Below are 23,096 nucleotides of genomic sequence, written 5' to 3'. Positions count from 1 at the left end.
GTCCAATGACTCAAACAATGACTCAAACACATTCGTCTTGTGCCATCCTCAAACCAAAATGTCAATTTTGCACACACAAGTTATTTCCCCACTCATCTCTGGTCACCACTCATGGAATTTAACACTCTTATGCTGCGTTCACACTAAACGCGTTGCGTATATTGCGTGAGTTTACTCGCCCGACAAGTTGTGGTTCATTCGCGCCTAAGAGGGGGCGTGGCTTTTCTCCATTATCATTTCCACCATCCACCACGGAATAAATAACCATTAGTTCTGCTTTAAATTTGTTGTGGAGATCCCACAAACGTAGGAAACATCTAAGGCATCTAAGGCCCTCGTGTCTGGGTTCATAACATCACCCACGTCTCGATAACTTCTGCTTCCAGCGTTACGAGAGCAGCAGCAGCCAGGCGGGCGGATTGGCTTTCGCAACTTCACCTCAGGCGAATTATTTAAACACTGGCGATAAAAATTTGCGTCATTCGCGCCGCCCGAATTCAAACGCATCTGTGCATTGACTTTGCATGGGATCGCGCGAACAATTCTCAACGCCTTTTGTGTGAACGCAGCATTAGAGTTGAAGTTCATTTTGCTTCGTTTTAGCTACCAACACAATTCAAGCTCCCCGTTGTCTTAACAACCCAAACAACATGTTCCTCCTTGACTTTGACTTGTTGCTGCTTGGCATGACATTGAGAGGACCCACATCATAAGCTACACAACCACAGCGTGGCTTGTGGTTTAGAGGGATTTTTGTGAGAGCAAATGGAAGCCAGGCAAGTATGTTTAATTGCTGCCGCTACTGTCAGTGTGGCGAGATGGTCAGCCGAGAGACTCGCCTTCATTCAGTCGGGATGTGGGGGTGATTAGCGATAAGGAATGTTGTGCTCTACGCGAAACATTTGGCCTCACACCTGAGTATTTTTTTTTTCCATCACAGATGGCGCATATGAAAAAAGAAAAGAAAAAAGCATTGCCTTGCATGGGATGCGGTTGAAAGTCCCGGAAAAAAACTAGTAGGCACGTCTGGAGTCAGCATGCACTTTGATGCCTTATTTTCCGATGTTGGCGGATGCAGTATAAAAACAATATTTTTAAATGTATCAACAATTATATGTCCACAACCTGTTTCTGTCACACTTTGTTGTCATGCTGGTCATGATGAAAACTAACTGTGGAAACACACTCAGACGATACACGTATCATTTATTTTATACAAAAGGCCCAAAATTGTCTTTTTAATCTCTTTCTCTATATATCTAAAAGACAGATTGCTGTGAAAATAAAACATTTTGCACCTCAGGCAATGAACCTTTTCCATTTTGGACACTCGATGACTCAAACACTTTCCTCTTCCTCAAACCAAAATGTCCATTTTGCACACACATGTTCTTTCCCCACTCATCTCTGGTCACCAGTCACGCAACTTAACTAGTAGAAGCGCTAATGAAGCGCTAATGCCAACAGATTAGGATACTAATATATATATATATGTATATGTTTTTTGTGTTCGATTGTTCTTCCTTATATCTACATTCATCATAATGTGTTGAATTCTCTGCCTTTTTATTGTGAGTAATATCCACTCGGTAGACAAGATTACAAATCTGACATTTGATGCTAGCTATACTTCAGGTTTTCACTCGCTGCCTCATCCACTTCTACATCTTCTGACCCTGCAGAATCCTTATACAGTATATATATAGGTCCTGGAGTGTATTATGGTAATAGTAAGATGTAGGTTCACCCACTCAGCAAGGGATAAAACTGCTGCTTGGTCTGCGCCTCAAAATGCTGTTTTTCTAGACACAGTAAGATAATTCCATTGGACATATTAGTGAATGAGACCCTCTATGCCTCAGATACAGTGGTTCCTAGTAACTGAGACCCAACCGGGCATCAGGGTATGATATTCAGACTAATTGCCATTCGGGCTTCCCTTCATTAATCCTTCAGACTTTGTTTTCAGTGAAATGTTTTCTCTCTGAGAGGTGGTGTTACTTTGCCCTACTTGAGTGTCTACTTTACATTGATTCATGGGACGCGTGTTGCTGTTCTGTTGGTTCATTTGTGGAGCATCACGCCGCTGCCAGTGTTCCCATTTTCTTCACGTTGTCTTTTTTGTGTGACTACAGACAATTTTAAACGGCGAGTGAAGCTATTTACAGGTGGCTTTTGGTTAGGTTTTCGGTCAGTTTCACGACATGTCCTAAAATGTTCGACTTCCGAGGAACCTCGTGCTGAAATTCAGTTTGAGTCAACTGTCGTACATGTGCATACTCGGCCCGATCTGCCCCAGCTGCAGTCCACTGACATTATTGCTCATAAGGACGCCTGCAGCCTCCATCCCTGTCATTTTCTCTGCCTCTCTATCATCCACACCGCAATCTCTCATCTCGCCTATGCTGGTGACAGTCACAGGATTTCACACAGGGGAGGATTTGTGATGCTGATACCCGCCGGTTCTGTGCCTGTCAAATGACTTACTGTAACTCCTTTTCCTCTCTCTCTCTCTCTCCTCACTCTCTCTCCCCCCTCTCCACCTCAGGCGTTGGTTATGCTGCCAAAACTAGCATCAAAGTCAGCCAAGAATCTTCCTCAGTGCATTTGCTTCATAGTTTAGCTTCATAGGACTTCATGAGCTCAGCTTTTGCTTTAAACAGCAAAGTTCCAGGGTGAAGGCCAAAGGTACACAGCAACTGTAGTAGTTACAGGAAGAGCTCGCAGTTACATGTACACTCGTAAAAATGCAGTAAAGGCTGCGTATTGTGAGCTGTTTCAATGCTGTATGACGTCAGCCTTTATTCCCCTGAGACACGTGTGCAACTCAAGAGTCACATGCATTCACACATGAACATGCATGACATGTGAATCGTTAATACAGGCATGCAGACATGTGGAGCTGGCCTGTTATCTAAGTCCCAGGTAGCCGACACTATAGTGCTCCGAGCATCCCAGCCAGCGTGTTGGCGAAATAGAAATACCCCATTTGCTTTTCTTTTAGGAGGTCACCAGGGGTCAAACAATGGAGCCCTGTCAATTACACCCCAGTTGCTCCCCTGGAGCCTCTATGCAAAACCAATGTTCATTTGTCTTGTGCAATGCCATGTGAGCCCCCCCTCCTCCTTCAGTGCTTTCCCGGTTCCCACAAGTCAGGTATTTGAATGACCGCCTTGAGGCGGCGAGAAGAATTAGCCTCTGCTTTTACAGTCGACAGCACTATGAGAGGTTCATAATAGCCACTAAATGGACTCTGTGCTGCTATTACACAGGTTTGTGTTCATATTTTCCAAAAGCAGATGACTGATTACAGGCTAATGCTGTAATTAGTTTTTTTTCTAATCACTTTAAGAGGACAATACGTCAGCTTTAGTACTAATATATAGTGTTATATATATACTTTATCAGTGTATCTATGTTATGCAAACTATCTTGTCTACTAAATGTCCCCCTTCACGCCACACAAGGACTCAAGGTGTATCTCCGATTAAAGTTCATTCTCCCATTTTGCCAGGACGCAGGTCTTCCTTGCTACCATAGCAAGTAAAACCAGTTCACCACGAGACAGATCTGAAACGATTCAAGGTGGAACCCCCATCCCACTTGTCTCCCTTCAGAACACCCTCCCCAGATGCTGCAGACATGCTGGTTGTTGGTAGTGACAGGGAGTTCAAGCTCCATGCCTCTGTGCTGATGATGTTTTAATGTCACCACATTGCTGTTAGCCCCTCTTCACTCAAGTTGTGGGGAGGGGGGTTGATATTTACCCCTGCGAGAATCGATTACTGCATTGTTGACAGTCGCTGCGCACTATAACCTCTCATTAGGTCCGACATATGCTGCGCCTGGCAATGCTGCCGATGCAAGCTGTTTTCTCAATGACATCTCGCAGTGCTCCCGTGGCGTCGGCAAGGAGCAAGATCTCATGAGATTGCCTGAAACGTAAAGTTCTGGGAAAAAGTATCGTCTGTTGGCCTTGAAACGGAGACAAATGTTGAGCTTTGCTCGTGCATACGGAGGTAATGAGGTAATCGTCACCGTTAGAATATGTGAATGTGAGAACGAATCTGTTTGTACTAACGGGAAATAAAGAAAGGCACATGTCAACAAGTTGTATCAACAACTAAAACGAAACCAAATTCAACTGCCCCCTGTTGGCACCCACCTTTCTTCTCCTTCCAAAGCATTACGGTACATTCGTTCCTTACTGCCTCCCAACTCGGTTCAAGATGCAGCACCATCACGCTTCGGGATCTAAACAACACGGGGCACCGAAGAAACCTGTGAGTTTGTGTTGGAAAAAGGCCCTGCATCTAAAGAATCATAGAAACACTGTACAAATCAGCTTATGTATCAGGCATTCATCTAAAAGTGTTAATCAAAACACTTGTCTACAAAATATTCATAAACCAGTCACAGTGGTTTTCTTGAGCATTTAATACATCCTTTGAAATTCAAAATGATTGCAAATCGAGGAAGAGAGATATTTGTGCCGTGGGGAGAGGGTGTTTATTTATTTATTATTATTTATATTTCCTGAGATTGGAACAGAATCAATTTGGAGGTATATCAAAGCAGTGCGGCGAGGCAGATGAAAAAGAAATTCTACCTTTTTGAATTGGAAATCCGTCCTGAACAATGTCCACGTTGGGATTGCTCCGAGACTGGGGACTACGTCTTTGACCACAATGCAGATTCCACATTATCGCAAGGGGGAGGAAACTTGGGGGAACATGATAGAAAATGTCTCGTTGATCCACCTTGGGATAGGTTCAAGAGGAGTTCAGTAACAGATGAGGCTTTGATTTGGGAGTTAAGGTTGGAGGGAAGTAAATAAATAAACTGAGTGAAAGTAAAGTTTTTCAGTCTATGAATACTGAATGCATCTTGGGATGGGGGATATTTTTACTTTCTCATCTCAGCCAGTGTTTGCGGGAATATCTATCTGCATCCAAAGCTGCGCAAACACACAGAATGAATGTTCCAGTACCAGAAATTGTGCATCGCCATTAACGAGAAATTAGTCCGTTGTGAGATCTGTACAGAGATATTGTGTTCTGATTTCACAAAATGTATTTTTCTCTCAACGTTCCATTTGCAACGTTTTTCCTCACAGATTCAGAGCCTCTGTGTTGAGTTACCAGACAATGTTACTTATCCCATTCTGTCTTATCGCCAGTGTTGATAACTCCTTCACAAACATTTGTTAATGTTAAATCACATCCAGTAGGAGACTTTCATCTCAGCAGACACACCGTGGCAAAGTCCAGTGACTGCGTGAAAACAAGCAAACAGACGTTCAACTCAATCAAACCACGGCTAGACGAGTATCTCTGCCTCCCATGTTCTTCATTGTAGTCTGCAGTGTTTGTATTTGGACTAGTAATTTAAACCTACCATGCACAGAGATGCCAGACTGATGTGGCTGAAATAGGAATGCCTCAGAGGTTTTGAATTTGAATCGACTGCTCTGTGGCGGCTGATAGCCGGGGTTGAAGATGAACAGGCTCTGCCACAGTGGGCCGGGAGAAATTGGCTCTGTATTTCAAGGTAGCTCATGTCTACTTATGCTATCTTATTTTTTTTTTCTGTAGACACTTTCATGTCCTTCTTTATGGCTTTGAAAAATAACAGGCTTTATTGTGCTCGGGGACCAACGGATCACATAGAATTCGTGGGTCCCTTTATCATACTCAGGCCTTTGTGCATGTAAATCAGTGTGGCTCAGCTGTAGGTAGGCTATTATTTCCAATTTCAATGGCAGATCCGAGCCTGTAAACAATTGCATCTACCTGACATGGACAGGAACAGACTCCCAAAAGACCCGACTGTCTTCCTCTAAAATTGTGTAAAAATAGCAGGGTCAAACCCCCCCAACTTAATTCTACAGAGCTCACGAGGGGTACTTACCCGCCTCCTTAATGTGAGATTTTTGGTGTCACACACACGCCTACAAGGTATTCTTATCAACCCTGGATGTTTGTCTCTTTCCTTTCTGGAGACCTGCAATATGGAGATTGACACCAACGTTGGTGTCATGACCACAGATGATCAAACGCAGCACAACAATTAGATTAAATGAAGGGCTTTGATCATCTTTCCAACTAAGAGACGCTACCCGACAAGGTGACGATGATGGAGACAAACAATCGTTTTGTAAATTATTCCGGATGAACTGTCATTTATTTTCACTTCGTTCATTCCACATTTAGTTAATTCAGGATACCAGTCATCTGGAATACATGTAATGAAATAGGTGGGTGGTACTGTGGCATCATCTCCTTATTATTCTTTAGTTCTTTCAAGTTATTCCAATGGTGCATGTTTGTCTTTGTTGAAAAATCTGAAACTTAGTATAAATGATTGCAGTGGTTGTGTCATTTACAGCCAAGTTGTCAAGGTCCCTATGCGATATGTGAGTGATCCTCTCATGTATGATGGCTACCCATAAACTGCAGTAACTTCAATGTCAGAGTTGATGCTGAAAGCCAAGCTGGGTGCCATGGGACTGTGCCACTTCCTTGTGATTGTCAACATGCTGTTCATATAGTATAGTATAATATATTTTACAAAAAGCTTTGGAATAAGGCAAAACAAAAATGTCTTTCTTTGAAGATGCTTTCACACCTGTGAAGTGCCATTCATTTAGGCTGGTGTGACAGCTTTTAATTAAACCTTTTTAACGGAACAAGTATATTTGAACAGATTTAAATATCAGTGCTTTATGGTATCATGATATGGTTAGAAGATGTACTGTTTAACTTGCCAACTCTGCTTAAAAGCTGCATTGACCCGCTGGTGCCTCGTTCTTTTTCAACATAATTCAACGTGGTTTAGATCACAGGCATTAGATACAATCCAAGCTGCATTCTGAACCAATCAAAGATGTGGGCTTGATGACGTGAATCCTCTCCGTGTGTTTAATGATTCCTTTTAGGTCCTGTATTTCCATACGTCTCTGCGGTTGCCCAGCGCAGTGATGGTCCTGGAGCTGGTGTCGTTATCAGACAGGCCAGATGGCTCCCAGCAGGCCCTGGGGCGAGGCTTCACTGTCCTGGAGCTTTTTACCAACAGGCCAGAGGTTCAGGCGTCTGATGGTGTCCAAAGGTGATTATCCCATCCCTAATTACACCAGACAGGTATTAATTGGGTTTATCATAAGGAGACGGTTGAAGGACAGTTGTGCCTGTGGTGAGGGGGTTGATGCTATACTGTATACATACATATAGCACGCTTGCAGAACTACTATTTTGTGTAAGCAGTTTTGGGTTTTCTCTGTTGTCAACAGTCAGGATTCAAGACCTTTCGTTTGTTCGGTTTTGCCGGAGTAGCAAAAACCATAACAACACAGTGCAAGAGGATAACAAAACACATACATTCATAACCACGTACTGAAAACATATACATTCCAGAGTAAAAAGGTGAACACACGGAGTAGAAAAAGATACAATATTATAAAAGGCATGGTTGAAGATGTGCCGTTAACATCTGTACTTTCTAGTGTTGAGAAGGGAAATGTCAGAGGGTGTGAAAGATAATGTATTATTATTTATTGATTGATGGCTGACACTATAATTAAATGTAGCTTGCACAGCCTTCGGCAGATGCTTTTGTTATATTGGCAACTATAGCAATGCATTCATTCAGTCATTCAGGTTGCTTTCTATGTATCTCCTAGGCTGAATCTACACCATGGCTCACCAAGAAGTCTCCTCCATCCCCTCCTGAAGGACACAGTTGACTGTAAGGAGCTTTTTTTCTTAAATATACTATGTGTTGTAAGTATTTATTAGGCTGATTCACATAGTATTTCTTCCCTGAGTAATGCAATGGTAAAGATGAGAGGGCCGCACTTAACTGGATGTATTTTCAGGCCATATTTCCTCTGTTCTGTTCTTTGCCATGTTATAGCAAACTGAGCTGTTCATACCAATGATTCATCAACACTTCATATAATGTGGAGGTGTATTTTCAGGTGTAATGTTTGGAGACCGTAATATGGAAGTGGCCCTGCTGTGTCAATTAATATTGGCAGATAATTAATCTGCACATGTATCAGCCACTCATGACGTAAAATGACAAAGTAACAGAGTGGTGGCTCATGATGAGATGGAGTACATAAAGTAGATTCACTAGCAACACCATTTAATTAGTCTAACCCAGCTAAGCAGGCACCACTCTCCTAAAACCCCTCTAACTTGGAATAAATCCCACTACAAACCTTATGAGGAAAAGCAAAAATAAATACTCTGTGTGAAAATGTACAAAGAGACGGCAGCGCCAGTAGGTGCTGAGAGAAAACAATGAAAAGAAAATGGGGGATGAAAACAGCAGTGTGAAATGATACAAAGACGGGTTCTCTGTCAAGTATCTGAATTCTCAGCCTGTTACCATGGCAGAGGGATGGGGGGTCCACTGCACCTAAGGACAGTCTAACGGAGATGTCGAACAGAGAGCAAAGACAGACAGCAACACCTTTTGAAGCAGCTCGCCCCTCGCATTTGGCTTAAAATGAAAGTAGTCCCAGGCAGCCAGGTTCAATGTATTATTGACCATTATATTTTCTCCTCGGGCCAGTTTGGGTTATCGTTGCAGTGTATTTTTTCGGCTAGATATTTCTTCAAGTGCCTTTTTATGCAAGCTGTGCCTAAAGCTCCCAGAGTGAGTTTAAATATCCTCTCTGCACGATGCCTAACAGTTACATGCACAGGTAATGAAGAAAGCTATTACTTCTCATTTAATTCATTAATTAAACTGTGGATCTCCCAGCCGGAGGTTGACAGTTTGGTTATTCATCCGGCTGCGGGTGTGATTCACAACTACTGATTGGATTATCTTTGAATATTATATATATATATATATATATATATATATATATATATATATATATATATATATATATATATATATATATATATTGACTTGTGTCAGTTCAGCATTCGGGAATACATCTTGAATTATTGAGTTTTGCTACTGAAGCTCGGGGTTGGTCTAGATATGTCTTTGCTTGGCCTTAAAACCAAGGCTATGAATTACAAAACACTGTAGTGCCTCACAGTATGAATAACACTGTGCCCACTGAGAGCCACAGTTCCTGTCTTGGCTATCATGTCACATGAATATTAGAAAACCATCTCTCAAACGGACTCTTATACTCGCTGAATTATTAACCACATGCCTGTTGTTTAGTGGAACGTTGCTTTTCTTTTTGTTCTAAGGGCCATACTGCTGCCACTCTTGCTGCTCTTTTATGGACCGAACCCTTTTTTGTTTCTTTACATCACTTTCCCCCTCATCTACTGTGGCAGGAACACGCAGCCCTTGCATCTACTTCTTGACGTGAAGCATCTTGAGTTTGTGGAGAACAACAAATATCTAAGAAATGTTCTGTGCTGTTGTGAAATAAGCACATTTTCCTCATGGTGGTCATTCATGTTTCATTGTGTGAACGGATTATAATGAGAAAACATGCCCTGGGGGCTGACGTTGTTTTCATTCTTCAATCATTACAAATTCCACATTATTCAGTTTCCCCGACTTTGTTTTTGGAAATACCGTTGCTCCGGAGAAGAAGAATATCTTCATTACTTCTTGATGTGCTGCAAATGAAGTTGGGGTTAAAAGTTGAAATGAATAAAAGTGAATGAATTTAAACTATAAATGTCTGTATCTCCACATGTCTATCATATTAAAGCCAGAGCGAGAGTCACCCACCATCATCATTACAGAGTGTGCTTCCTTATAGCCCTAAAACAAGCAGATGGCTGAAGGCGGAGGCAAAACGGACTGCTTCTGTCCTCTCATGTCAGCAACGGTGCACTGAGCTCAGTCGGCTTTCAGTTCATGCCGAACAACAACTCGACGAGACAGAAACTAAATCACAATATGTCAGGTTATCATTTATTGTCCATCACAGACGCAACAAAACGTTTCTCTGTGCATTCGTTCGGCATGCCGCTGTCACACAGGTGATCTCTACTCTCCCTTTTTATCTTCTTTGGCGCCTGTCCTTCCGGCCGGCTCATGTTACGTAAAAGACCCGCCCTCTCGAATGTTGGCAACCGATCACAAACAACAACCAGGTACTCGAGTGAACGCAACATGGGAATCCGGGAAGTCTTCTTTTTTTTTGGGCCGCCTGCCCTCTGTGTTGGGACTCCCCGCTCAACACACGGTGTTCTTATTGAATGAGGAGGCTGTGTGTTTTTTATATATATATATTTTATATAGTGCAAATCTTGTTGAATGTCACCCTGGGCCATTGACGCATTTTGCAGATTTTGGTGTCATTGAGGAAAACTTTTTGAAAGAAGCTGACATTGACCAGCAGGCTATTGATTAGCATGAGCCAGTGTTTGTCCCTCGTGGTCTTTGGGACATTAAAAGTGCTTCCAATGATGTCTTTATACTGTGTTCAAACTCTACGACCCTTCCTGGTATGGTAGTATCTGAGGATCAAACAAACCTCAGCCCTTATCATTTACACAATGGAGCTCTTTGTCTGCTCCAAGGCCAGTAATCGTACTCTGTGCTCTCGAGTGCACAGGGAGGTCAACATTCTGTCCGCTGTTCACAGTGTAAATGTCTTCGCGCTCCACTGAGAACTGTTGACTGGAAAATGTGTTCTCACAATGGGAATAAAGACAGATGGATGAAAAAAGAGTGCACCTGGTAGTAAATCTCTTTCTAAGAAATCAATCGGGAATAGTACGGGCGAGTCCCCGGTTTGATTCCCGGGCTCTCTGTAGTTGGTAAAGGTAAAGGTGAGCTTTAAATAAGTCCTTCCCCAGTCTTCATCTGAACTGAACCGGACAGGGATAACAATTAATAGCTCTGAAATCTAATGGAAACCCACTTTACACATTCACACCAGACCACCTGCTTTTATAGTCCGTGGAAAACAAGGGCAACGTTTCTCCATCACAGAGAAAAAACAATTAGTACACTCGGTTGTTTACTCAAACATTTTGGGACACACACATACACACACACACACACACACACACACACACACACACACACACACACACACACACACACCTGAAAGAAGAGACAATTCAATTTCCAAGCGAGCTTCGTTACCTAAAACAGTTGGACAGTATTCTGAACACTCGGGCCAACTACTTTAGAAAGCTGTGTCTGAGTACGTCCCCAAGTTGCTTCAGATGGTGAAGGTAGAAAAGCGCTACATGGCTCTGGACAGACTAACTTTTGTTTCACTGGTGCATCTCACGTTTTCATTTTGTTCCACTAGTGCGCCCAAAAGCAGGGTAAACACAGGTGTTGATAACATGAATTATGCCCCTGTTCCATTCAGTGGGGCTCTGACATTGTGCATGTTGGCTCACTGGAATGGCTGTGACACAACAAATAGAATGGGACCATAATTCATTTGATCAATGACACCTGTGTTCACCCAGCTATGACATGTCAAAATGGCTGCTGGGAAAATGGCCCATCGGTTTTGAATTGTAATTATGATACTAAGAATTGGAATCATATCGCAGGACGAGATTCTCACCTCTCGAGGTGATAAGGGAAAGTATTGAGAGATCCTGCTGTAGGAATATCAATAATAATGACGGCCTACAGGTTTGTAAAATAAATGCTAAAGTCATAGAAATGAATAGCGGCAGCAAAAAAGTCTCATATTTATGTAATTGCACTGCGTGTTTATACAGAAATGTTATTTTAATGGATGCAATTATTGAGCTCTTCCATATTTCTGTCATAACACAATCCATAGTTTTGCAATGACAATAACAGCCGGCCATCATTGCTGAGAAGTGCCACTCACTGCCAGGGCATGTCGTTGGCAGAGCGTGAGCACAGTCATGGAGGGTATATTCTGTCGGTGGCTGCCAAACACTACACGTTTCTATGTTCTACTGCCTAGCAGGGCTCTATGCCACACACACACACACACACACACACACACACACACACACACACGCACACACACGCACACACCAATGAATGAGATATAGAACATGAATACAGAAGAAGAGGAAGGAGGAGAGTAGAAAGGGTTTGCCCAGTAGAAGACTAACTTGGTGGAAACATGGGAATGATGGATGGATTCTCATAACTCTTAATCATAACGACTGTCATGTCACCAGATTACTCGATGTAATAGACAGATTAGATTTGGGAAACTACAGCCACTGGGCGGATTCAAAAGATGCTAAGCGGTGCAGCTAAAAGCAAGAAATAAAACAAGCATGTCTTTTCACGGCTCTGAAAAGGAGGTCTTTTTGATAACATGCTTTTCGCTTTTCAACAGAAAATGAAATCAAGTTATAAGTTAAACGCAGTTCTGACCTGGACATTTTAAATTGGACCGCAGAGTATAAGATCAATAGAGAAAACCCAAATGCTGGAATATAAATTGGAGACAAGTTGGTCTGAATCGAAGGAGCACAGGGGAAAATAAATACAGTGGCAGAGAAGTCAAAGCATCCCTATTTTTCAGAGCTGGAGTCAGGGTCAAGAGGCAGGAAATGGGAAAAGAAGAGAAGATAGAGGAAAGGAAGTTGCCTCGGGGCTTTTGACAGTCTTAGTCCTCTAAGAGGCAGGGAGGCAAAATAAACAAGGAGGAGTCAACAAGTACGAAAGGAGGATGCGAGCTCATTGGCCTGATCTGAACCTCTCCTCTCGACCGACTGGGAGGAAAGGGGCAGGAGCAGAGAGAAGGAAAGAAATAGAATACGAAGGATGGAGGGCTGCTCTGGGTTCCTCTTGGTGTGATGAGAGGACAAACAGATGGTACATTGTGTTTGCATTAGCATATTTTAATTTTAATTAACACCAGGATGAATCAATTTATTGTGTGTGTGTGTGTGTGTGTGTGGGTGTGTGTGGAGGGGGGGGAGGACTGAGAGGTAATGCCATGACAAATGCTCCCACCGATATACCAAAAAACAAACTCTGTTGCTTGGATAAAAATGTTTACTGGTGCCTTCAAAAGGGCTTTCCTTACATATCTGACTCAACCCACATAAGTGTTTGTTTTCACCACCTACACCAAGCTTTATTGCTGTTTGGGTGAAGTCAAACAACACTTTTCCCCTGTTGTGTGGCTCCTCTACCTGGAAGATTTCCACTTTGGGCTCATATTGAGACGGGGCAAACTTTGCTTTCCAACATTTAAACGGTTTAAACCTTTGTTTTCAAGATGCCGTGTTGGTAGCTTAAGCAGCAAAAAAGTAGTTACGCCGTAGTGATGCCGTAGTTACGCCGTAGTGACACTGTAGTAATGCTGTAGTGACGCTGTAGTGACGCTGTAGTGATGCCGTAGTGATGCTGTAGTGATGCTGTAGTGATGCTGTAGTGATGCTGTAGTGATGCTGTAGTGATGCCGTAGTGATGCCGTAGTTACGCCGTAGTGACACTGTAGTAATGCTGTAGTGACACTGTAGTGACACTGTAGTGACGCTGTAGTGACGCTGTAGTGACGCTGTAGTGATGCTGTAGTGATGCTGTAGTGATGCTGTAGTGATGCCGTAGTTACGCCGTAGTGACACTGTAGTAATGCTGTAGTGACACTGTAGTAATGCTGTAGTGACGCTGTAGTGACGCTGTAGTGATGCCGTAGTGACGCTGTAGTGATGCTATAGTGATGCTGTAGTGATGCTGTAGTGATGCCGTAGTTACGCCGTAGTGATACTGTAGTGACACTGTAGTGATGCTGCCAAACAAATGCAAGTCACCGGCTCACCGCATCAAATCTCTTCACTCGTACTCGAGCGTGCAGTGAAACCGACTCTCCAAAATCACCCCGTTTGTTTTCATCTTCATTACTTTCCTCTTTCCCACTCAACCACCTCCCAAAACCACTGCTTCTTTTTTGTCTGATGCCGAGCCATTTTTCCCCCTCCACTTCCTTGGTTTCACATCTCTTGCCAAGATGCTGCTCAACTGACTCTGAGGTACCACACCACTGCTGTAAGGAAATTGGGGTAGTTTTCTAATGCATGCACAGCATCTGACTGAAACCCAAGCTTGATACGTAATGAATTGCAAGAAATAAATGATGAAAAAGTTGGCGACACCTGGGTAGCATCTGTGTCAAGAAAGTTCTGTGGTTCTTCCCCCCCTTTCTCCCTTCACACCCACCCTACTTCTATTCTGTGTTTCATGGTGAGAAACACTTTTTCAACGTAAGCTGCTTTAGCCGCTGAGAGTGTTTGTAGAACAAAGTTGATGTGGTGCTGCAACCTCAGAGATTTCCCCAAACCACTTTCCTTTTTTACTTTTTTTTGTCGTAAGTGTACTGTTCACTTAGTTAAAGGGTTTGGCTGGAATGAGTCATGGAAATGGAGGTGAGAGGAAACACTGCAATATTCTCCATCATCTTCTTTCCTTCTCAAACCCTTTTCATTGGCTTCAAAGATAAAGGCTCTTCCATGGACATTTATGAAAAGTCCAGAGCAGAAATGGACATAGAAAAAATAATTTCTTTAACAACAGAAATGTCTTTCTCCCTCAAGTCTCTGAGATACAATTCCTTTCAAATAAATTGAACATGGAATCAACTTTCTTGTGATGAGTTTCTGTTACTGCATTTATTTTCTTGGTAAAACGATTACTTCTGCGGTTCTGAAAAGTAATCTAGTAGCATAAACATGCAAGTGATGGATTTACCAGTTTGTTTTGAAGTGGAACTTCATGCCTTAAATTGTTTTTTTTTTAAAGTATTGATTGTGAAGCTACCATTGGGCAATATCCGAACAAAGTTCTTCCATACATCAGTTTGGACTTCATTGCTATTCTCCAGGTAATAAACTTGCTTTTCAAGTTCTTGAGGCACTTATGTTATAAAAGCTGACTGACGCATATAGTTTATTGCGCGTGTGGATTACATTCAGCCATTTTCCCAAAGTGGGAGATGACGGGTAGTTTTCATTGGGACTGTGATGTTGTAGTTGCTTATTTTGACGGCTGGTAAGGCGCTCGGTTTTCTGCTAAAAGTGATATTTTGGGGTGGATGTAGAAATTTGGGACACAATCCGCGAGTATAATTTGGGCTTTATTGACTGGTATTTTCAAGGCAATGTCCTTTTACAGTGAAGTAATATCGTCTAAAGACAAGATTGTATAATTTGACACCAATAATGAAACAAAGTGAAATAGTTGTGTAATGTATTTATATTTGCTGCAAGTCACAGCTTCTTACTATTTAGCTTGAACCCTGGAATATCTTCTCTGAGCCGTTTGCAGAATATGAAACGTTATTCCTGCACTCTGTCAGAGGATCCAACAGTGTCTTGTGAAGTTTAAGTGTGTCTCATCTTTTCCTTAAAATGTTCGTGGGTTGTGGGTAGGGTGACTGTGGTGGGGGAAAGCCTTGCAAGTCAATAATCCTTTGATGCACTTTTAGGGTGATGTCGTGCTGGAAATGAATAGTCATCTAAACAACTTGAAGCCGGAAGGATGGCAGGCGTCTGTGGAGGCTTTTTTGGGTTTCCACTAACATGTTTCTGGTGGGAGACAGACAGCTTAGACCCAGTGCTTTGTTCCTGAACAGTGAATACCTTTTGCCCTACATACACCTGCGAATTCACAGAAGTCAGCAACACCTTGCAATGTTTTTCGACGTCGCCATCGTTTCACTATCTGTCACCTTTTAAAACAGCCAACGGGGTGACTGAAGCGTCCTGTATTGATTGTCACTGATGCTTTTTGAAGGTGCAATCATTAACCCTGTCAGAGTGAAGGATTGTGAGGCTGTTTGTGCTTGAAGGGGCCAACACATATGCAGCGCGTCAAACTCCACTTTGCACGCCTTCCAAATAGTCCGCGCTCTGCGTTTTTTAACGGCAGAGATTGTGGGGCGTCACTTGTCGTTGGATGACGCGCTCGAACATTGACAACCACATTGCTCATGCTTTGTGCCTCATCAACGCCTTTTTTTCCCCCTGCCCCTCCGAGTTGAATGGTTGTCATTTTAGTTTAGCCCTGGAAAAATCGATGCTCGCAGTGTAATGGAACATTGCGCCTATGTCACCAACACCCAAAATGGAATATTGAAAAAAATGGTCTGCGTGTTCGGTGTCTTGTTGTCTGCGACTCATTGCTTTTGGGGAAATATTAGACTGACGCACCAAGGGGATTGATTCTTTGTGCGGCTTTGTGCTGGAATATCCTATCGAACTCATCTGTATTCAGAGCGGCGGTTCGCTTGTTTTACCATGAAATGCATGCGAAACAGCGAAAGAGTTCGACATAAACGTGATGCATGTCTCTTTCCCGCAGACGGCAGTCTCCTGAAGACTATTGATGGAGCACATTTGGACTGTGTGATAAAAAAACACCCCGCGCTGGCTCCCGCGATGCACCTCCTGCCAGAGAATGTCCTCCTATCTGGGAATGAGAACGTTCCCGGGCTTGCAGCTTCTCCAACAGGTAAACTCCACATCACTGAGAAGGTGGAAGGTCAAAGCATGAGTGATACACTCCCCTACAATAACCAATGCTGTTTTGAGGACACTGCTGTGGACGGCCTTCGACTGTGATGGAGCTGGGCCGCTGCTCGATGTGGATAGTGTTGAATAGATCGGGATAAGATGAAAACACAGGGAAATGTGAGAAGTTTGAGTCAGTTTTCGACGTTTACAAAAACAAATGGTTTGCCTATTATTTAATCAAGATGATTTCGAACAGATTTGAATTTTAGAACGTCTTAGACATCTCTTTAAATTTGTTCCTTCATTTATTTACCTTTTTGGCACAAACTGCAGCTCTACAAGTTTTATTTCTGTCAGCCTCTGCTTTGACGTTGTGGTGCCAATTTAGTGTTTTTCAGGATTTGGGGCTTTTATCCACTGGCTTTCTTTGTCGTGTGTCGTCCGTTGGGTTGACTAATTCATTCAATGTGTACTTTTTTCAAGAACAAAAAAAACTAAACAAAAAACAAATCTATATTGGTGGAAACAGTCATATTTAATGTGTGTACTGTGGAGCTGATTAAATAATAGTATTCAGTGATTCAGTAATCAATAGTGGAGCTCCTTTAAATTCTTACACTACAGGTACTTTACAAGTCAAAGTCAGCTTTATTGTCAATTCCTGTACTAAACATACAGTGGAGTTGAACAAACATTTCTCTCCAGTCCAACATATAAAGTGAGTCCAGACAATAGTTACAAGGTATAACTTAAACTCATTAAAACTCAAGCTACATTTATCAAAATATGACATTGCTCATCCCAACACCTCCAGCACATATCAGGTAATCTTAACATAACACAGATCAGCAACGGCTCACTTGTGTTTTTCCAGCTGCCAAGATAACAAACAGGACATTCATCATGGTACCTAAAAGTCTACCTAAAACTTAGTTCCATCAGAAGTTGAAATGTCTGCAGTACTTAGAAAGTAAGTTTCTATGGGGAAAGGTAATGAAGTCTGACAGTGCACCGCTATAATCATTGGGAGTCAGTGGGAGGTATGGTAGCCGGCTAATCCTCTTCATGTTCTGGGGCTGTGAGCAGCACAGACCTAAGCTGCCTTTTTAAGACCACAGCCACCGGTTTGATATTCATGCCGCATTCAGAACAGTCCAACTCTGCGCTCCAGAGACAAGGGCTGCAATGAAACGCTTGATGGCTACATTACTCTTAAAAGCGATTAGAATCACAGAGGCTATTTCCCTCTCTGTTGTGTCTAAAAAGGGGTTATTGTGGACCTCACAGGCTTTGGAGCGTCTCCAATCCATTCTGATTCAGTTCACGTCAAACGTCCAGACGAGAACAGTTTTTGCTGGATTGTTTGACACCGGTATCTCTGTCTGTTGTGTAAATATTGTAATGGTTGGCATTAGGCAGCTTACAACAAATCGATGGAGCAGTCATTTAGAGGGGAGCTGCTGTCTCTCAGAAAAGAGTTAAATATATTCAAAATCAGGTAAGGGTTGATCGTGTAACAATTTGCTAACTAAAGGTTTGTTTCTTCATCTAGCTCATATGAAATATCACAATAAGTCAAGTCTGGTTAAAACTACAAACGACAAAATGTTAACTACACATCCAAGGAGTGCATAACATTTGAAGGCAGTCCAGTGAGCAGACTTATTTACGACTGAAAAAGTAAAGTTCAGCTCACTTTAAGTCGAATCAACATGGCTATAACACTGTATCAAACCATGCGTTTTCTACGAGACCTCTCTCCTCTCAGGTTTCTAGAACGTCTGGTGGGGCCTGATAAATGTTCTGGGGATGATGGAGAATGTTAGGGAACTTTGCAAATGGGTCACAAATAAGAATATACTGAAATACAGTTCACCACTTGTTTCATACATTTATTGCACTACTAGATGGTGGTTTTCCTCCACAGCAACCCCAAGAGAACAGGCGCTTTCTGAGCTTGAACAAACCGCAAAAAACGAGATATCCTGTTTTTGAAATACGATAGAATCGGGCAAAGGTCATGGCATGTTGATGTGTTATATGCTGTATGTTCATGTCAACCAGGAGATGCTTTGCTGAGGCCTCAGTTGCTCAAGACGCTGCCCTTCACCCTGAACAGACTGACAATCTCCCTCCAGCCGTCCCTGGAGAAGTTTGAGAGTCAGCTGCTGCAGCTGATCAATGCTGACTGCCACAACACGGTAAGGCCGGGCCTCCGGAACACGCACCGCCTTGATGGCCCATGCACACTGGCGCATGAGGTACAGTGACAGTGTCATGAGACGTGTGCAGCCACGTCCAATCATCTTTTGATTCTCATACGGTCTGGGCATTTGAATTGCGCCCCGAAGAATAGATGTTCTCTAAAGAGAAGTCGGCTACAGATACAGACTGAAGGGGAAATATATTGACTCGTGTTTTCTGTTGCACTGATGCCTCTTCACTATCTGACGGCCCACTGCCTTCTAATATAAATGGCGTGCTTACGAAGGCAAAACAAATAGTCATAGTTTTGTGACATGAACGCAAATACGTAGTCCGGAAAAACTATTCATCTTTCTGAGCCAATTAATTAAAGATGGCCACAAGGGCTTTGACACACCTCTGCCCAGATCGTCCTCTCCAGCTCGATGCTTTCCTTTTATCTCACTTTCCGTTTCTTCAGTGTGCAAGCACGAGCCCTTTTACAGCTGCCACTGCAATTTAAGGGACATCACCTCCCACACTAAATGGAGCTTATCTATTCTCTTCCCTTTTTCTTGTCCACGGAAATCCAGATGGTTAACCGCATTTGACAGGTGCAACTATGCACTGGCAATTATTTGTACAGTGGCTTTGCACAGGCCCTATCTGTCCACTTCAGCCTAAGTGAGACGTGTCTTTGGAAGGGATGAGAATTGATATGACAGTGCTGTCACTCCGCATCACTTTCCCCACGCTCTACGATACTGCCGGGCTAGATGCTCAAACTCAAACACAGGAGATCGAGGGGAGTGTTTGGAGTTTATTAAGTGGAGCAAATGGTAGGCACTAGTGCCTCTACCGTGCACATTTACACTGTGAGTGTACCGTGATGGAATGAGTGCATGCACATTCGTGTGAGGGAACTGTTGGCGCTTTTGGCGTGTGTAAAAGTCCCTGCTATAAAAGTGGTTTGATGTTTCTATGGTACAGTAAAGTTAACAAAGTAATTATAATTCAGAGGTCTATTTGGCGAGGACCGATGTTTGTGAACGATTTTGTATTTTTTCACATTTTTTCAAAATATGATTGCTATTTCTTCTGAATAGAACATTGCTCCCATTTGAGAGTCACAGTAGGTGCTTGTTAAAACTAACAGAGCACTTGTGATCTGAGAACATTGGGAAACAAAAAGGAGACTAAATAGGCTTTTACACATTCTAAAACTATTTATATAACACGGGTTGGAAATGAGTGAGCCCAAAGCTAAATGCAACCACATGACCTATGATGACCAACGCAAACAGCTCTTCAACATTTAAAAGGGTACTCAATGACAAAACAACCCATTATTGTGTTCAAAATACAAAATAATTGATAGAGTAAGGACCCTGCATGTTGCAAATAAGATAAATCAATTGGAGCAGGTCTGTGGAGGTTTCTTGTGAACAAACAAAAGTTGTCACACACCAAACAGCGTTGTGGTTTATCCTTTCGAGGTATATATCCTTTCTCATAAAGTATTTTTAATCCAATATTGTTCAAATCCATGTCTACTACTCGCTAGCGGTCTTCTTCTTCACTGCCTTCTTTGACTCATTGAGCATATTAGCGCCTCCTGTTGATCAATGGAATAAAGTTACACCATTGGCAGGTCTGCATCGCGTCAAGAGCGTGCGTCCTCGTGATAGAACAAAGCGGGACTGTCCATAGAACAACAGCTCAATAGCGCGACTAGGTCAATAACTCCACAGAGACCCTTTGGTCATTAAATAAGAAGATAAAATGAGGGTTCTGGTGGCTGGTTCATGTAGTTTCCCCTTTTCTTCTATTGCCTTAATAATAATAATAATAATAATAATAATAATGCATTTAATTTCTATAGCGCTTTTCGTGATACTCAAAGACTACATAACATAATAATCCTAAAAGCTAAAAAAAAAAAAAATGAATAACTAAAATACAGGTAAAACAAATAGGGACCTTGTCAGTTGCTCGGACCCTAATTAATAAAAACATGGAGCAAACAATCACACATTAAAAAGCAGTTCTGAACAGGTGGGTTTTGATTTGCGATTTGAATAAAGAAAGATCAGTGCAGTCTCGGATGAGTTTTGGGGAGAGAGTTCCAGAGGGAGGGGGCAGATATGGAGAAGGCTCTGTCCCCCCACGTCCGGTGCTTGGTCCTATGTGGGATGGACAGGAGACCGGCATCAGAGGAGCGGAGCTGACGGGATGGAGTGTGGTGGTGGAGCAGGTCGGTGAGGTAGGAGGGGGCCTGATTATGGAGGGCTTTGTGAGTGAGGAGAAGGATTTTGTATTGGATCCGTTGTGGGACGAGGAGCCAGTGAAGGCTCTGAAAAACAGGGGTGATGTGATCACGGGAACGGGAGTGGGTGAGCAGGCGAGCAGCAGAGTTCTGGATTGTTTAGGATTTTGGAAGATGTGCCGTAAAGAATACTATTGCAATACTCAATTCTGGAGGTGATGAAGGCGTGGATTAAAGTTTCAGCAGCAGATGAGGAAAGTGATGGGCGGAGACGGGCAATGTTTTTTAGGCAGTTCTGGTGATTTGTTCAAATGAGAGGTTGCTGTCAAACATGACTCCAAGGTTGCGGATGTGAGGCGAGGGAGACGTTGTGAGATTTGGGACCGATGATGATCATATCCGATTTATCACAGTTGAGTTTGAGAAAGTTGGTTTGCATCCATGATTTAATGTCAGTGAGGCAGTTGGTCAGAGTGGAGTGAGTCGTAGTGTTAATGGCTTTTGTGGAGATGTAGAGCTGGACATCATCGGCGTAGCAGTGAAAGAGGAGACAGTGTTGAGGTATGATGTTACCAAGAGGGAGCAGGTAGAAGAGGTCCAAGCACCGAATCTTGGGGGACGCCCTGAGACAGAGGAGCAGTGGAGGAGGTGCAGTTGTTGATGCTGATAAATTGTTGTCTGTTTGTTAGATATGATTTGAGCCAGGAGAGAGCAGTTCCGGTGATGTTGAGGGACGATTCGAGGCGGGAGAGAAGGATGTTGTGGTTGATGGTGTCGAAGGCTGCAGTGAGATCCAGGAGAAGGAGAATGTTGAGGTGGCCAGAGTCTGAGGAGAGGAGGAGGTCATTGGTGACTTTGAGAAGGGCTGTTTCAGTGCTGTGCTGTGAGCGGAAACCAGATTGAAATGGCTCGAACAGATCGTTGGAAATGAGTTGGGTTTTGCGTGCAGCGACGACGCGTTCCAGTATTTTTGACAGGAAGGGAAGATTTGAGATGGGCCGGAAATTGCTCATGGTCTCAGGGTCGAGTCCAGGTTTCTTGAGGATGGGGGTGACAGCAGCCAGTTTAAGTGTCCAGGATACAGGTGGAGCTTCTCATTCCTGTTGTGAAGGAAGAGAGCTCCAAAAGGGACACAGGGGAGAACTGAGAAAGGGGCTGAGGGGTGAATATGGGGAGGGCGGGTGAGGTGTTCAGGTTGCTGTAAATTATGTCAATTTTTGTCTTGAAAAATGAAAGGAAAGAGTTGCACAACTGTAAAGGATTTGGAGGTGTTGTCCCTGAGTTTGAGAAGCTTGTTTATTGTTGAGAAGAGAGCCTTTGGGTTGGAGGAGCCAGAGTGTATGAGGTGTGAGTAGTAGGTGGTCCGGGCTGAGATGAGAGCGTCTTTATATTGTTGAAGGTAGTCAGAGTGGGCTTGGAGATGGACTGTTAAACCTGTTTTTCTGCAGAGTTTTTCAAGCTGGCGCTTACGGGATTTCATGTGGTGGAGTTCAGGAGTATACCTGGGAGCTGAGTGAGTGAACGAGACTGTTTGGGTTTTAATGGGAGCCAGCTGATCAAGACAGGAGGAGAGTGTGTTATTGTAGTAATTTACGAGATCGGAGGGATTTTCTTCAGTATTTTAGTGAGCGTGTGAACTTGACCCTGCCTCGGGCCTTATGGGAGGGCTTTTAGAACAGCCCACACCCCAATGGGATGGAGCTGGTTCTTTACAGACTAGCAAGCCCATTTAACTACGTTATATTCAAAGGGAGGCTTCATGGGCAAACCGCCCTCCATAGCTTTCCACGCTGTCCTGCAGCAGTGCAGTAAGTCCCAAACTGCCGCCATGCTAAAGAAGCAGCAGTATTCTCTGGAAGGTCCCAGAGAGAGAGGGAAAAGAATGCATTCATTAACAAATAGGCACACAGGAAAACAAATCCTAATTTAATAGGCACATTGCCATTCAATTTGTTGAGGCACATGTTGTACTCCCAAAGGTACACACCCCTCTTCCAGCGCCACCCTCAGGATAATAACTATTAACACCTCTAGGGGGTAATAGTAGGGCTGAGGACTTTTTTTTATTCTTTCACCAGGGTTTTGCATTTTGGGAGATATTAGTAATAGTATTACTCTGCATAGTAAAGTACGATATATATTGTAAAAATACTGAGTACAAATAGGCATCAATAAAAATCCCCATATAGCACTGACTACCCCAGTATTTATTGGGGGACATGAAGGAAGCCTTGTCTCCT

General features: G+C 43.0%; 1 protein-coding gene across 6 annotated transcripts in view; it reads left to right on the top strand.

Moving 5' to 3' along the window:
• Window positions 1-23,096, top strand: part of nphp4 (nephronophthisis 4) — a 138,280-nt gene that overhangs the window by 11,715 nt on the left and 103,469 nt on the right. For 5 of the 6 annotated variants that reach the window (XM_034537649.1, XM_034537648.1, XM_034537647.1 and 2 more), the window contains exons 3-6: window positions 6,938-7,107; window positions 7,679-7,743; window positions 16,255-16,404; window positions 18,471-18,607. In XM_034537649.1, the coding sequence (XP_034393540.1) occupies window positions 6,938-7,107; window positions 7,679-7,743; window positions 16,255-16,404; window positions 18,471-18,607 (522 nt within the window). Of the gene's footprint in view, window positions 1-6,937; window positions 7,108-7,678; window positions 7,744-16,254; window positions 16,405-18,470; window positions 18,608-23,096 lie in introns of those variants that run through there. The other variant, XM_034537653.1, reaches the window with a different exon arrangement.

The sequence above is a fragment of the Cyclopterus lumpus genome, chromosome 7, assembly GCF_009769545.1.
Source record: "Cyclopterus lumpus isolate fCycLum1 chromosome 7, fCycLum1.pri, whole genome shotgun sequence".
Taxonomy (NCBI): Eukaryota; Metazoa; Chordata; class Actinopteri; order Perciformes; family Cyclopteridae; genus Cyclopterus; species Cyclopterus lumpus.
Note: the sequence above shows the minus strand (reverse complement) of the source record. Positions and strands in the feature narration are given on the sequence as shown.